The sequence below is a fragment of the Alosa alosa genome, chromosome 14 (genome assembly GCF_017589495.1).
Source record: "Alosa alosa isolate M-15738 ecotype Scorff River chromosome 14, AALO_Geno_1.1, whole genome shotgun sequence".
Taxonomy (NCBI): domain Eukaryota; kingdom Metazoa; phylum Chordata; class Actinopteri; order Clupeiformes; family Clupeidae; genus Alosa; species Alosa alosa.
Genome location: NC_063202.1, coordinates 14,421,023 through 14,436,619, shown reverse-complemented (window position 1 = coordinate 14,436,619; position 15,597 = coordinate 14,421,023). Strand labels below are relative to the sequence as shown.

Genomic DNA, 15,597 nt, shown 5'->3' with positions numbered 1-15,597 from the left:
ACAGACCTTACTGTCCTGTATTGACCCTAGGCAGATGGGTCAGGCCCTTGAGTCGTGGATCTGCTCGAGGTTTCTTCCTATATGTATCTCCAATTCTAGGGAGTTTTTCCTCGCCCCTGTTACCCATGGGCCTCACTATTGCATTCTACTGCCCCTGTCGCCCCTGTTACCCGTGGGCCTCTCTCTTTCTTTTCTTTTCTTCCTTTCTTTCCTTTTTCTCTGATTGCCTACATTCTGTAAAGCGCCATGATACATGTGTAATGTTTTGGCGCTCTATAAGCACAATAAATTGAAATTGAATTATAGTTAATGTGCTGACTAACTGGCAAGTACCACATAACAGACTAGTTTGTATCAATCCTGGACTGTGGTGTCTGTTTTTAAAGCATTAAAAAAATGTTAGGATGAAAAATATTGTTGTCTGTAATTCTAGGGGGAAATCCAAGGAGTTATAATTAATGTGCTAACTACCTGGGAAGTACCTCACAACATTGCTGTCTGAAATTCAGCGACTGATTCAAGGGAAATTAAAGCTAACGTGCTAGCTAACCCGCAAGTTGGTGAACTAGGGTACATCAGACTTGCTATATTTCATATTAAAATGAATTACTATTGAATGATTGTATTCCTGTATGTATTAAGCTACATGGCAGTTCCATAATTTATTTAATTTAATACCAAACATGACACGATTCAGAGGTATAAGCTATTATGCAGCAAAAAGGAACCTAATTTGACCTTAAAGGTCACTTTGCAAAAGGTATTTTGTTCTCTGGAGGGACCTAAACTATTTTTTTCTACTTTTTTATGGTCAAAACTGATTTCTGTATGAAAAGAGCTTTAATTTGATACCATATATGATGGGTTTATATGTTAATGTCTATTTAGATGATTTTCTATGATCAAAAAAGGGGTGTGGCAGGCCATTTTAAAGAAAATGCTCAAAGGGTGCCAGAGCGGCACCCGTCAGATTCTGAAAGGACACCCCCTTATCTATCAATTTATGCAAAAAAAATTGCAATAGTACCTTATGTCACACTTATGCCCAAATTCCACAAAGTTCTACCTGACTAAGTGGAGAAAGTGACAGCGCAAGAAAGAAAGTGTATCCAAATTCACCCATTTATCTCAGTTGAACTACTCGCGAAGTAGCCTATTCATCACACAGACATTACAAGTATCACATGAAAGAGCTTTTTCTCAGCTTTTAAACGATGTTACCCGATAATTGCTGAGTTGAACTGTTTGCGAGAAAAGTAAATAATATAATTGAATTTAATCATACATTCTACTGAAGGTTTTGCGTCCCATGATCTCCCAACCCATTCATCTCGGTGGAATACTTCACGAACCCTTCTTTTAACACACAGACAAACCATATATCAAAATAAACAGCAGACCTTACCGAACACAAAGGTGTAAAGCAGTCCCCTGTACAATTCTAGAGTAATCCAGTTTTGAATTTGCAGTAAATTTCGACATGCATGGATGTCTCTAAATTTGGGCTTTAAGTTTTACAATGTGTTTAAATTGTTCCACACAATTTCATAACGGGCCAAATACAAAATAAATGTTACAAATATCGCCTAGATATTGGTAAATCAGAGGACAGCTGACTGAGTTTGTGAAAGTAGCCTTAGCCTAATGATCACAAAATGCTAAGCATGCGTCTAGGCTATTTGAGTTTCTTAAAGGTGCCATGTGTAAGAATTGAGGTAAAAATATCCAAAAAATGAGCTACACGCATCAAAAGAATGAGAAGAAATAATGGCGATGATGTCATTAAAAAAATGACAAGGTATAGTGCTGCAGAGATATCAACCTGAATTAGCATGCTAAATTACTAGCCACAGTCCGACAGGTGTCATAATACCAGTTTCGGCCATGGGAGGCGGTATGCGGGCAACATAACCGCCAGCCAAACTGCAATACACGTGTCTCGGTTGTTACTCTAGGGTAGACCAACTCACTTTCTGGAGGTATACTGCCCCCATCTTTTATGGAATGTGGAGTATGAATTGATTTTTTGCCGGACATTACATATGGCACCTTTAAAGCTGAGCTGTGGTTAAATTGTTCAATACATGATTTTATAACAGGCTAAATCTGAAATAAATGTTATATATAGCCTAGATATCTAATGATCAGATGATTTACAGTTCTATGTAATATGTCATGTTTCATGTTTTTGTAATGTTTCATACAGTGATGCAGGTCTTCTGCAGTGAATAGGCTATAAAACTTTGATCATTTTTATAGCCTACTACTGTATAGTTAACTTTGGCCTTGGTGCCCTGACATGTGGCCTTTGTGCCCCCCACCAAATATGCCCAACTGAAGGCCAAGTGGCCTTGCCCCCAGAATGGTGAAATTCCAAGCCTGCTTATACTTATATACTTACTATTGTAAAGCCAATTTTGGTCCTCCATTGCTTTCAGGGATGCTAGTGCTGGGCCAGCTCAGCGGTCATATGGACTGTTTCCATGTTGTTACATAGTCATTCATATTAATACAAAACCATTGCAATGTCGTTGTTTTTTTGGAAATAAACTTTTTAGGCTCCATGGAAATGGGAAAAGGCATGAGTTTGGCTTTGGTATGGACTTTACAGGAAGCGAGCAAGGATTCTAGTACACTGATCCACTGTGTAAAACATCCACACTTGGCATTGGATGTCATCTCAGTTCATAAAATAATAATGAGCACATGCACACATAGACTCCTCAGTTCCATGTGGTTGATCGGCCTCTGTGTATGAGAAGTGTGCTGGGGAGTGATCTGACACACACCCCTGTTTTAACCTTAGGCCAGCAGATATGTTGTAAAATGAATGTTTAAACTGCAATGTAGGCCCTATAGTGGGGAATTGTGATAGACATCCTGAACATGAAGCCTGGAGTCAGCTCTAATTGTTTTACTAAACCACAAACTTACTTGGTCTAGGCCTATTCTGTTTCTTACTGCGAGTTTCTGTGAATGTGGGAATTAAATCATTAAAACGAGCACATGATAGGCTAGCACAATTTAGTAAAACCAGTGCACGATTTAGTAAAAAGTTTTCTTGATAGGCCTAAAAAGAAATCCTACTAGCCCACTATACTAGCCTACTATCTGGGCTATGTGCAAATATTATAGATAGGCGGGATATCAGAAGACTTTTATTATGGTAAGTAACATGCACAAAAAGTTTGAATTTCCTGTGTGCAACCTTCTTCTGTGGCCGAATTACTGGCTAGCCAACAGCCGCCGTGTGGAGCAGTATACTTTGAGATTATGACCAACGTTATGCCATAATGACACGAGATATAAAATAATGAGGAACAAAAATGGTGTGCATGTTATTGTGAAAGTGAAGTCTATCGTCAACAAATCTCCTGGCTCATCTCGGATCACGAGGTGTTATGGGTTCGCCCTGCGTTACCTTGGATGACATCGCTGGTTTGGAAGAAGCAAAGGAGACACTGCAGGAGGCTGTGCGGCAGCACCTCACAGGTGGATTATGTTCCTCACTCAACTCCACAAGCAAAAGCGAGTGTTGATTAAATTATAGCTGGATTTTTCGGGTAGTGGGCTGTGGTGGAGTGAGTTCAAAAGTTGTGAGAATTTGCAAGCAATGTTTTATCAGAGTATAATTTCAGAGAGCTTTACTAAACTAGTAGACGTCTTGGCAAACCAGGAGACGAGACCAGAAGTTGTTTTAAACCATTTTGAAGTTCACTTATAAAACATTCAGTAACAGTTCCACTAGTCTACTACCGGCCGGTACCCTACTTCTATTGCTGCTGTCAACTGCACCTTCTCCAGACAATGAATGACCAGACCTTCACACACCTTACACAGCATAGTACTCTACTCTATTTTTATACTGAGTGTGTGTTTTTATTTGATTTTATCATTATTATTGTTGTTGTTGTTGTTGTTATTAATTCCCTAAGTGGAGTGCCCAAAATAAGAATTCCATTGTGCAGAAATGCCCAGATGACAACAACATATCTTGAATTTGTCATAATTAAACCTCATAATCATTATCTGAGTGGTGCTGTCTCTCTTCCAATCCTGTGCTCTGAAGGTGTAGGGACTCAACCGAGGTCGGTCCTCCTCTATGGGGCACCAGGCACAGGCAAAACCCTCCTACTCCGAGCAATAGAGGGGGAGGTGGCCAGCTCGCAGTTCTACAGAGTCTCCTCTTATGACCTGGTGTCCAGATGGTTAGGCCAAAACCAAGAGTAAGACTTCTGTGGACATGTGTGTGTGTGGGCGGAGAGGAAAAATATTACAATTGATACACAATAAACTTTTTTCTAGATGGGTGTATTAGATTGTGATAAGGTACAGGAAAAATATTTAATCAAATTGATGTCACTGTGCTGTGGTACTGTTGTTTGTGAATTTGCCCACACACTCACACCTTGAAGCTGTTTTAGATCCAGCTGATTAAATGGGTTCTCTTTGTAACTGTTCTAGATTCAGGTGATTTGGGTTTTCTTTGAAGCTGTTGTACATCCATTTGATTAAATCTGTTCTCTTTGAAGCCGTTTTAGATCCAGCTCCTTAAATGGGTTCTTCTCGAGGATGAAAAGTTTCATACTATCTGAACCATGTTGGATTTAGCCCATATGTGCCATGATCAAGGACAGTTCCACTGCCATCTCTGACCAGTGTGGATGTGTTCTTGTGAAATTCCTGTTGTCTAATGAACTTCTTGTCTTCCTGGTTGTCCAGGCTGGTGAGGGAGTTGTTTGTGAGGGCATGTACACACCAGCCCTCCGTCGTGTGTTTGGACGACGTGGAGGGTTTCTGTGGAGCTGAGGGAGAGGCGCCAAGGGAGGCTGCACGCAAGGAGCTGCTCTTGCAGATGCAAGGTGGGGCAGACAAATGCCAAACACTAGCAACTGTGCTAGAATAGCACCAGTCATCATACCAGGCAAACACTAGCAGCCAAACCAGAATCAGGGCGGTCATTGCACCAAACAAACAGTATCAGAATAGAGGCACGCCAGTCGCGCACGCAAACTCAGTATCTCACCAGTGAAGACCATTATCACCGTAAACGAGCAGCATGTTAGTCCTAGCCAATACTTTAAGTTTGCTCTTTGTTGTCTCAGGTGCTTTACAGAATAACGCTGGACTTCTAGTGCTTGGTGCCACAGCTGTGCCCTGGAGACTTGACTGTGAAGTTACAAGAAGGTGGGAATAGTTAGCCTGGAAACCGTAGGCAGGCCGAGGCCAGGCTAGGGAATAGTATGACCTCCAATAAATTACATTTAATGTTGGGATTTGGGGCAGCCGTGGCCTACTGGTTAGCGCTTCGGACTTGTGACCGGAGGGTTGCCGGTTCGAACGCCGACCAGTAGGAACGGCTGAAGTGCCCTTGAGCAAGGCACCTAACCCCTCACTGCTCCCCGAGCGCCGCTATAGCAGGCAGCTTACTGCGTCAGGATTAGTGTGTGCTTCACCTCACTGTGTGCTGAGTGTGTTTCACTAATTCACGGATAAATGCAGAGACCAAATTTCCCTCATGGGATCAAAAGAGTATATATACTTATACTATATTCAATTCATACTTATACTAAGAACTTGCTCTGATTAATTGGGAAATGTGTGAATTTGTGTGTGTGCGTGTGTGTGTGTGCGTGAGAGAAACTTCTCCACACACACATTAGATTTGAAAGATTGTGTACATTTCCTTATGTTTAAAATGCAGACTGTGTGTATGTGAAATGTGTTTCTCTCTCCATGTGCCCCAGCTTCGAGCATCATGTGTGTATTCCCATGCCTGGCGATCGTAGCCGAGCGCTGATCTTTAAGCAGCAACTGAAGGGTGTGTTAAACAGCCTGACTGAAGCAGACTTCACCAGTTTGGCGCTGAGGACCGACGGCTTTACCGGGGCCGACATCAGCATCCTCGTTCGGGACGCCCTTCTGCAGCCCGTCCGGAGATTGCAGAGGGCCACCCACTTCAGAAGGGTAACTGTCCACAGCCCCCTGTAAAGCTTACACACAGGCTACACTGGGTCCACAGCTGAAGTGCTCCGTTTGCGTAGCGTCAAAATAGTTTTAGAAGTCTGGACTATTTTTTTTGGAACGTACACACCGCGATCAAGTCTGATGTATAGCCAGTTCCATTGATGGTAGTTGGTAATTGTTGCAGCAGACGCCACGCGAACAAAACGCTTCAGTTATGTACCCAGGGTAGCCTCCCTGTTAGAGGTGGTAACACAGGATTCAGGTCACCTGTATGACTTCATTTATATTTCATTAATATAAAACCCACCAAGATGCATCAGTTTGCCATCTCATCTTAAATATCCTATTTCCTGTATGTCCATGTTTCTCTTGGATGCATCAGTTTGCTATCTCATTTTAAATATCCTGTTTCTTTCATGTCCATGTTCTTCCTGGGTGATAGGTGAGAGGACGCAGGTACAATCAAGCCACTGAGGAGGATGACCTTTTGACCCCTTGTTGTCCAGGAGACGCAGGAGCCATAGAGATGACCTGGGAGGAGGTGGTGGACTTAGCAGAGCCCATCATATTTATGGTGAGCATAACCGTCACTTGGATACTCAAATTATTTATATAGAACAACCCATTTAGAATTGATATTAAAGAAAGTAATGTCATAAGCCATGTCAGTTAATAATTATATATGAACATAATCACATAATGAGAGACATGGTTATAAGTAACTAGAAGTTATCAAGTCTGCAAATAGTAAGAAGTAGAGGAACATGGGTCAGATATTTCCTATGATAGTGTATGTATTACTTTTCCAAAAGCCTTGTTAATTTCTCTTTAAATGTGTCCTTAGGGGGATTTGTTGAAGTCCTTTGAAAACACAAAGCCCTCTGTAGACCAGGGATACCTGGAGAAGATACAGAGGTTTACTGAGGAGGTGCAGTCGTCTATGTAGACAGGCGCGCCTACAGGTGTACGGCCGTACGCTTACCATCAGGCTACTCAATGAGAGAGAATTTCCCCTATGTGTGTATTCACATCAAGTTGGCCTACCATAACTTCCCAACTCTGCACAGTATCCCATTAACTGCATGACAATAGGCTATTTACATTTTTCTGTAAAATAAACACATTTTCAAAATCAACTTAATGCGGAACTATACACACGCACAGCTTTTGTTTGAGAAGGAGAGGGAATGACAGCACGCAGCGATTGCAGAACTTGTAGGATCCTTGTTGCTGGTTACCAGCACACATTGTTAAGCTAATTCACAACAAACTTGTCTGGTGTATTGTCCAAACTGCCCAATGTCTCTACAGAGAGAAAGGCAGATCCTGAAGATGTGAGTGTGAAACAAGTGTCTTACTGCATGTTAATGTGATCAGAGAAGTGTTTGTTAGTCTGTTCTGAGTATGTATGTATGTATGTATGTATGTATGTATGTATGTGTGTGTCTTGTGTGTGTATGTGTTCCAGTTTCTCACCTTAACGACACTGGTGGACATTCTGGGAGGTAAAGGAAATGTGGTGTGTGTTTGCACACACATACAAAAGTGTGTAAAAAACCTGTTTTTTTCAGTATAATAAGTTATGCTACCCTGGCTTTAAATTAAACATACTGTATATGAAAAACAGATCACGTCAGTTGGAAATAAATGTTCTGGTTTATTAAAACTTTAAAACCAAAGATTCAAGAAAACACACACAGTTTTGGGTTTGTTTGTATTCACTTGGTCTTTGGTGATGTATCTGCATATTTGTGCACCTGTGAGTGTGTACATCGTCTTTGGTGATGTATCTGCATATTCACACACGTACGGTATGTGTGTCCTCATGAATCTTTGGGGATGCGTGGCCGTGTGTCTGTACACTCACACTCCTCCCTGTGTGTGTGCGTTGTGTCCGAACTGTGTGTGCTGTGTGTTGCGTCAGGGCTGTGTGTGTGTGAGGTGTGTGTGCGCGCCTCCCGTTTCCTCTGGCAGGTGGGGCAGCAGGCTGTGTGTCCTCTCTCTCTGCAGCTCCCACAGCTGAGGACCAGCTGGCAGCAGACTGGAGGCCAGCACAGTGCATACTGGTCCCATGGCGCTCCGCAATACCTACACACTGCGCACACACACACACACAGTGAGAGAGAGGGAGAGAGAAAGTGGGGTTATACACACCAACTCAAAACCAATGGTGGGGGGTGTTAGCAAAGAGCATACTGGTCCCACAGCGACACACACACACAGAGAGTGCTTACACCACCAGCTCAGAAATAAGTGGTGGATATCTCTCTCTCTCTCTGTGTGTGTGTGTGTGTGGGTGGGCAGGCAGCACAACGCATGGTGCTCCGCAACTACAAACCCACACACATGGCAGTTCCACCACTCAGAGCTCAGAAGAAGGTGTACCACATGGAAAGACAAAGCAGTCACACACACAGAGGCCCCATCCTTGCCTACATGCTGACCTGAGATGACGTCATCGTTGAATGCGAGAGCGTAGCGCTCGTCGAACACAAAGAGTTTCCCACGGTAGAATCCATCAGGGAAGTGTTCCAGGTACTTATGGATCCCGCCTTGGAGCTGCAGAACCTCCTTACACACATCCTGAAGGAGGGGAAACACACACATGCATATGGGAAACACACACCACTACGGTCAGTCACACACTCCCCAGTAACCCACAGAAATCTTTCTGTTGGTCGAGACAGAAAGTGTTAGTGTGGAGACACTATTTCACTACCTCTATATAGTGAGATCTTACAGCTAACTAGCAGTGTAATGCTCTGCTCTGTTTTGTGTGTGTATGGCGAAATCACTCTCACAGTGGATCCCTCCAGGGCAGTACATGAGGACCTGTTTGTTAGTGTGTGTGGCAAGCGTACTTTGGAGCGCAGGTAGGCGGAACCCCTCTCGCAGCGGATCCCTCCGGTGCAGTACATGAGGACCCGTTTGTTCCGGAACAGATCCAGATTCTGGTCCACGTAGTCGGGAAAGTAGCTGAACTTCCGGATATCTGGAGCCAGACAGCTACTAAACTGACCCTGAGAACACAGTAGAGTGCTAGTTTGTTTGTGTCTGTCTGTGTGTGTGTGTGTGTGTGTGAGAGAAAGAGAGAGAGAGCTTAATTGACTGAAACCTAACTGACTCAGAGAAAATTACAGTAGTTAGAGATTGTTGCTGTGTGTTAGTGTACATGTCTGTGTGAGCGTGTGTGTGTGTGTGTGGATGTGTGTGTGTGTGTGTGTGTGTGTGTGTGTGTGTGGCGTACTATTCTGTTCTCGTAGAAGTTCCTACAGTCCAGCAGTACTGTGTCTGCGTGTGTGTGTGAGTCGTACTATTCTGCTCTCGTAGAAGTTCCTACAGTCCAGCAGTACTGTGTCTCTGGCTGCCTCCTCATCAGTCAGCAGTGTCTGAACCTCACGGTGGAACTCCTCAGGATCCAAGTGTGTGCCTGCCACACACAAACACAAAATAAGCTGGTTGACATTGCTAAGAAACTAATCAGGCTTTGAGTTAATGACTTTATTACATTACATTACAGACACACATAAACAAGCTCTCTCTCTCTCGCTCTCTAAGAAGGCTTAATGACATTTATTTGATCAGGCTTTGGGTGAATGGAATCATTACATTATATTGACACACATATAAGCAAGCACTCCCATATAAGCATTTCTCTTCCTCACACACACACACACAGTCTCACCAGCCAATGTGTGTGAGATGACGTTGGGGTCCACTCCCATGGGAACGATCTCTCTGTAGACCCCCACTCTCAGCTCAGGGAAGCAGTGGGCTCCCCCCTCACTCCTCTTCAGAAACACACACACACACACTAAGTGGGGTTCTTGGATAGTTTGATGTGTTATGTTGTGTAGTCTTCATTGGTAGGCCCTTGCCACCAACAAAGGAGGTGCTGTGCTTGTTCATGTTCCACGGGTTGTTAAAGGAGAACTTGGCAACTATTAAAACTCAACAAACCCGTTTAGAAATCATTTGGCTGGTTAAATGACCTTTTCCGGTGAAAATGGTGACTTTCTACTGGAAGCAACTGGAATCCATGCATGAATCCATGCATTTCCACGGAATTATTTTTGGAATTTGATCCCTTATCATACCTAGATAGATAGATAGATACTTTATTGATAGTTTATTGATCCCCAGGGATCAATAAAGTTCATTCGTACTCATCGCTCGACTTATCGTGACTAAATTCAAGATGGCAGCGAACGGTAAACTTCCTGAAGGTACTGTCTGTAATCGTCTTGTAAATAAACTACCAGTGCTTTTTCAAAGTTCTCAATGTCTCGTTTAAAATGTCAGGGCCCTCGGAAGTCTACCAATGAAGTGTGGAGCTACTTTGAGCCTCGTAAATGGTGTAAAACAGTGAGTTATTTACATGGCTAGGCCGATGCCCAAGGCACCCCCTTTGAAAAGCTGTTGGTAGCATCGGCTAACTAGCGCCAGATTTCGGAGTGCAGGGGACAAGCCAAGATGAGCTATGAGACAAAAGTTCACACTCGGTATCATGTTTCAACACACTTTAGGTCAATATCACACCGAACTTCTCCTTTAAGAGCATTTCAATCAGAAACTGATCGGAAATTGAAAAGTTAGTTTTGGAGTTGGCACCAAAAAAAATGTTGTTTTTTCCTCTGAACCAGAGTGGGCATGTCAGAAACATTGCGTTTCTGTCATTGTTCTGCTTTCAATTATTGCCTAATACCGTTTTGACAGGAGGTCATTTATTATTATTTTCATTAATTTATCATATTACAGTAATCTTATATATCATATATATTTCCATCTCACAACTTCTGTTTGTGCATGGAACACTGTCTGTTGATGGGGCATCCTTGGTTCCATTAATAACAGGTGGAAATGCAGGCGTCTTCACTAGATAGCACCAAGGAGAAGGATCAAGGAATTCTGAACTAAACCGATTCAAGCACCTGTTCTCTGTTGGTCGAAAAATGCCCCAGCTGTACAGCCATGGGGTGTATAGTATAGAATACAGGTGCATTTCATTTTTTCCCATAATTTATTTCAAAAAGGGAGACTTTCATATAATCTAGATTCATTACACATAAAGTGAAATATTTCAAGCCTTTTCTTTTTGGTTTTAATCTTGAATATTGTAAACTTGATTATTAGTTTACAGCTCATGGGAATCAACAATCCAGTATCTCAAAATATTAGAATAAAGAATCTATAATACAGAAATGTTGGTCTGAAAATAGCTCTAATCAGCTAATTAATAAAAATACTAGCAATGGCTTCCTAAGCCTGCAGGACAATGGATTTCTCCACAATATTCAATTTTTTTGCACCTGTGGTTTAACGTTGTGTGCTAAGCACTTAGCATATACTGTTATATAACACAGTACTGCCTTGTAGTAATTTTATGGTCCAGTTACATATAGTGTAATCCCCTTTGTGTAGCATAACACAGTACTGTGTAGTTATCTTTATTATTGTATGGTCCAGTTACATAGTGCCGAGTTGTGTCCCACATCCCACAGTATAGTGAACTTTTGTGTTTTTAATATAGTGCCGTATATTATAGTGTAGTGAAGTTTAGTATGGTGCAGTCGCTTTAAGTAGTCATCCCTCATTTGTTTGAAAGTGGGGGTTTAGTGTGTTGTGTTGTGTTGGGTGTGCGTGTGTGCATGTGTGTATGTGCGTGGTGTTACCTTAAAGTCGTCATCGCTCATGTGTTTGAAAGCAGGGTGTGACATCATGGCTCTGATGTACAAACGAGTTCCCAATAGGCTTCCTCCCACAGTACCATTAATGCCTTCTGTAGCCACACGCACCTACACAGGGCACACACACACACACACACACACACACGTTAATACATTTTGAAGTTACATGCACCTACACACAGTAATGTCCTCTGAGTCTCAAGCCACACACACACACACACGCACACACACTCCTGTAGACACTAATTACATTAATAATAGCGGCAGGTTCAAACACACCTGGCTCCACAGGAAACAAACAATCTCACCGAGAGCCTTTTGTGCAACTAGTCCATAGAAGTGTAACTAACACAAACAAAACACACAATTACAGTAGAAAACCACATATTGGAACACACAGACACAACTTACAACTTACACATCTCATACTCCACACTCACTCAGTCTCACACACACACACACACACACTACTTGACACTCACAAGTAAATATTTTTCACACACTTGCAAACTCAAAATCCGAGTGTCTTACCTTCCCAGTGAGATGCAGCATCTGGCACAGCTCTCTCTGCCACACACACACAGGCTCAGGATGGGTCAGCTCGCAGTAGCAGTAATACAACAGCACCTCACCATCACCCCTGCAACACACATGCTCAGAATGAGTCAACTTAAAGTAGCAGTAACTTCACAACACCTCCCCATCACACCTGCAACACACACACACACACACACCACCACCACCACCAAGTCCGGCCAACTCTCATTAACTCTAACTGTAACATAACTACCCCACCTCCACATTACACACACACACACACACACACACGCGCTCGTACTCCATGAGTTGTTCTGCGGGGATGTGGCTGATGTCGGGCATCCAGGCGTTCATATCCTCCGGCTCATCCTCCGTCTGGTGCTCCGCCGCAATCCCACTCTTCTCCAGGTTCAACTGCCGGTCCAGGGCCTCGGAGGTCCGTCGCTCAATCTCCACGGAGTGGGCGCGGGCGACATGCTTATGCACGACGGCGGGTTCAATAAAGGTTTGTCCGCAGCAACGCCAAGAGAGCGGGCCGTTTCTCCGACACTCCACGAATTCTGCGAACGCCTAGAGGACGCAGTGTAAATGTTAGCTGGCTACAGACGGCCACAGGTGTGAGTAGGCTACAGTGTGGACGGGGTCGGAGAACTCACCCGCTTCTTGGTGTGTGTGTAGGCCCGCCGGGGAGCCGTGATGTCCGGTTTGTCATGCATCACAGCATCGGCAGCGAGCTTCTCCACATCCAGGCTTAGAAGTAGATGGTCTGTGGCGAAGTCGGTATCCATTGGACAACTTAGCACTGATGGGCAGGGGATAGTCTGCCTGTTTGCCTGACTTTAGCCTACTGCAAACAATTAGTCACAGTTCAGTGCAGTCCCACGAATGTGTTCCTGGTGGTGACCAATAACGTACCACGTCAAACATAACCGCTCAGGCTTTCGTGGTCAAAATTCACAGAATCGCCACTGTATACCACCACATGAGATCAGAGTCTGACTGCTCAGCACACCGACTGGCTGACGGAAGGCAGATGCTACATCACCTGCACGTCACGACAAACGTTTTCTTTAACTATTTCAAAATAAAAGTCACATCCTTCACGTGGACGAACAATGGGGCGTCAGTTACTGAGTATTTTATGCTGTTGGCTTACACTCAGTGGCGCAAAAAGTGGGCATGCAGCGCATAGGGGCGCATCACCGTGGGGGCGCCAAAGCGATGGTAAAAAAAACCCCCAAATAGGCTAATAATAATAATATATTTGGTATATTCTATATGTAGCTACTGTTGTAGTTTTCTAAATCATTTCTGCATTTCCTCAATGTTAAATAACATTTTAGAGGACTAACAGAGTAGGCGCCCTATCTCATTAGATTCCATCATAGAATTTTGACATAGAAAAGGGAGTGGGGGCGCTGTGAGCGCTGAGTGAGCAGGTAGCCTATGAGTAGTGAGTTTTCGTCTATTGAAAAAGATGGATAACGCGTAAAAGCTGTCGGGGGCTAAAAATAGAGAAAGAAAGGGAAAATGAGATGGCATGTCAGGATGGGATGCGACAGCAGTTAAATAAGTGGATGGTGAAAAGCAACAGGTAGGATTTAAAGTGTGACGTCTGTGCTTGGAGGCACATGTTTCATGTTCATGTTATTCATGTTACCAGACTAACTAGCGTTTGCTAAGCATATGCCGATTGAAATATAACTATTAAGATAGCTAGGTGGCTACCATGCTCATACCGAACATTTAATGGCAAACTGCAAACAGAAATGTCACGCTAGCAATTCTCATTACATGTTACATTTCCTAACAATCCTAATATTAATAGCTTAATATTGTGCTGTCAATGTGGCAAACAAAGGCTAGAGTTGGATCAGCCTTATCCTTAGTGAGCAACAGCTGGTAAAAGGGCGTTATGAGAACCGTTTAGACTCGCTTAAAGTGACAATGCACCATTTACCAATACTTCGGTTAAGTTCAAATTGGTTGAATTTTTTAAAAAATAATACTGATAATAACCTATTCATGTAAATTATTGGCCGTTTGTTTTACTTTACTTGTTTGTGTTTTTTTTTTTTTTTTTTTTTTGGGCGCCAATTTGTTGTTGCCCCTCAAAAAATGGGTAGCTGCGCCCCTGCTTACACTTGTATTGAGGACATTCGAGGTGACAGCATTGACAACAAAATTTTCACTACCCACCTGACCTGATATGCTCAGATGATCTTAACAGCATGACTGCCGTTAATAACAAATAAACCTAAAGAGATCCCACTGTAGGGCCTAAAGTAGACCCAGGAACTCCCAGATAGCAAAATCAGATAGGCAGATGTCAGACCAGTCGCTCAATTAATGGCATGTCACTTCTGGTCTGCTGTTGGACCATCATCTTTAGTTTAGCTTGCTGTGAATAAAGAAAATAGGCCTAACAAAAAATGTGATTAAAATTAATGAAAAAAGTAAATAAATCGTCTACCTGTAACTGCAGGCTGTCAACTTAAAGGTAAACTATGCAGTATTGGAAATTTCCTTACTGTTTTCTCGGTTTTTGCTTCTTTTTCGCTGGCTCTGTCATAGGGTTGCCACCTGTGTCTGACAAAAATCCTGGACATTTTGACCATCCAATCGACCTTTTTGTTTGTAAGCAACGGCGCCTTTCGCACATCTAACCCAAGATAAAAACCGTCATTCTAAGCGACAATTGTATAGCTAAAATGAGTAAGAATGACAATTTCTAGTTATTTGTTTAGTTAATTGCTTTATTTAATAGCAGGGGAATACATAATTAGGTTCTGCTTTTTTGCTTATGTGGAATAAACTTTCCTTTCTCTGTCTCTCCTTGTCCCACACACTCTCCGTCTCCACCTTACCATTTCTAATGAACCTCCACAGTCGTGCCCCACCACCACCACCCATGTTATGCTAATCGTCATTTTTTGTAGAGCCAGTAAGGCTGTGCATTACGTTTATGGGCGTAGAGGGCACGCTTCAATTAAACTGAAATACACATTTTGGCGATCATGTACAAAAAATCCGGGACATTCAGTGTCCAGGATTTTTATTTTTATTTTCCTGGACAGACCATGAAAATCCTGGACAATCAGGAAAATCCTGGACAGGTGGCAACCCTACTCTGTCATGACAAATGTCTGAGAAACTCCATCGCTACCTTTTTCTAGCCGGTGCCTGGCGTGTATGTGTATCTGAATGCAGTAAATCAATTTGTTACACTCATACTTCCTGACACCGAGGCCGTTGGCCCGCCGGCCCACAGTTGCAAGGGTGGTTTTTCCGCTCACAGGCGCTAGGGGGAAGCGACACGGCCACCATTCAACCCGAAAAAAGTAATATAACCATTCCAATGACTCTGAAGCTGTTAAATGAAGGTAAATTAAGCTAAAAAAACGTG

General features: G+C 43.0%; 2 protein-coding genes across 2 annotated transcripts; one reads left to right on the top strand and one right to left on the bottom strand.

Moving 5' to 3' along the window:
- Positions 1-3,217: 3,217 nt before the first annotated feature.
- Positions 3,218-7,658, top strand: LOC125307409 (vacuolar protein sorting-associated protein 4B-like). The gene is made up of 7 exons (XM_048263374.1): positions 3,218-3,492; positions 4,070-4,226; positions 4,723-4,862; positions 5,106-5,187; positions 5,748-5,967; positions 6,410-6,541; positions 6,812-7,658. The coding sequence occupies exons 1-7, from the start codon at positions 3,402-3,404 to the stop codon at positions 6,911-6,913; spliced, it is 924 nt and encodes a 307-aa protein (XP_048119331.1). The 5' UTR covers positions 3,218-3,401; the 3' UTR covers positions 6,914-7,658.
- Positions 7,605-13,257, bottom strand: LOC125307408 (thiosulfate sulfurtransferase/rhodanese-like domain-containing protein 2). The gene is made up of 9 exons (XM_048263373.1): positions 12,848-13,257; positions 12,493-12,761; positions 12,186-12,294; positions 11,640-11,762; positions 9,653-9,758; positions 9,282-9,397; positions 8,829-8,987; positions 8,412-8,550; positions 7,605-8,062 (listed from the first exon to the last, which is right to left on the bottom strand). Exons 1-9 carry the CDS (start codon positions 12,977-12,979, stop codon positions 7,791-7,793), a joined length of 1,425 nt encoding a protein of 474 aa, XP_048119330.1. The 5' UTR covers positions 12,980-13,257; the 3' UTR covers positions 7,605-7,790.
- Between the last annotated feature and the right edge of the window lie 2,340 nt (positions 13,258-15,597).

Bases quoted from the DNA above. Each gene is read 5' to 3' on its own strand.
- LOC125307409 (XM_048263374.1), top strand. From the start codon at position 3,402: ATGGGTTCGCCCTGCGTTACCTTGGATGACATCGCTGGTTTGGAAGAA. The intron at 4,227-4,722 runs GTAAGACTTCTG...CTGGTTGTCCAG, and splicing joins TGGTTAGGCCAAAACCAAGA to GCTGGTGAGGGAGTTGTTTG. The intron at 6,542-6,811 runs GTGAGCATAACC...ATGTGTCCTTAG, and splicing joins CAGAGCCCATCATATTTATG to GGGGATTTGTTGAAGTCCTT.
- LOC125307408 (XM_048263373.1), bottom strand. From the start codon at position 12,979: ATGGATACCGACTTCGCCACAGACCATCTACTTCTAAGCCTGGATGTG. The intron at 12,295-12,492 runs GTACGAGCGCGT...TGTGTGTTGCAG, and splicing joins CCCGCAGAACAACTCATGGA to GGGTGATGGTGAGGTGCTGT. The intron at 9,759-11,639 runs GTAACACCACGC...GTGTTTCTGAAG, and splicing joins TGAGCGATGACGACTTTAAG to AGGAGTGAGGGGGGAGCCCA.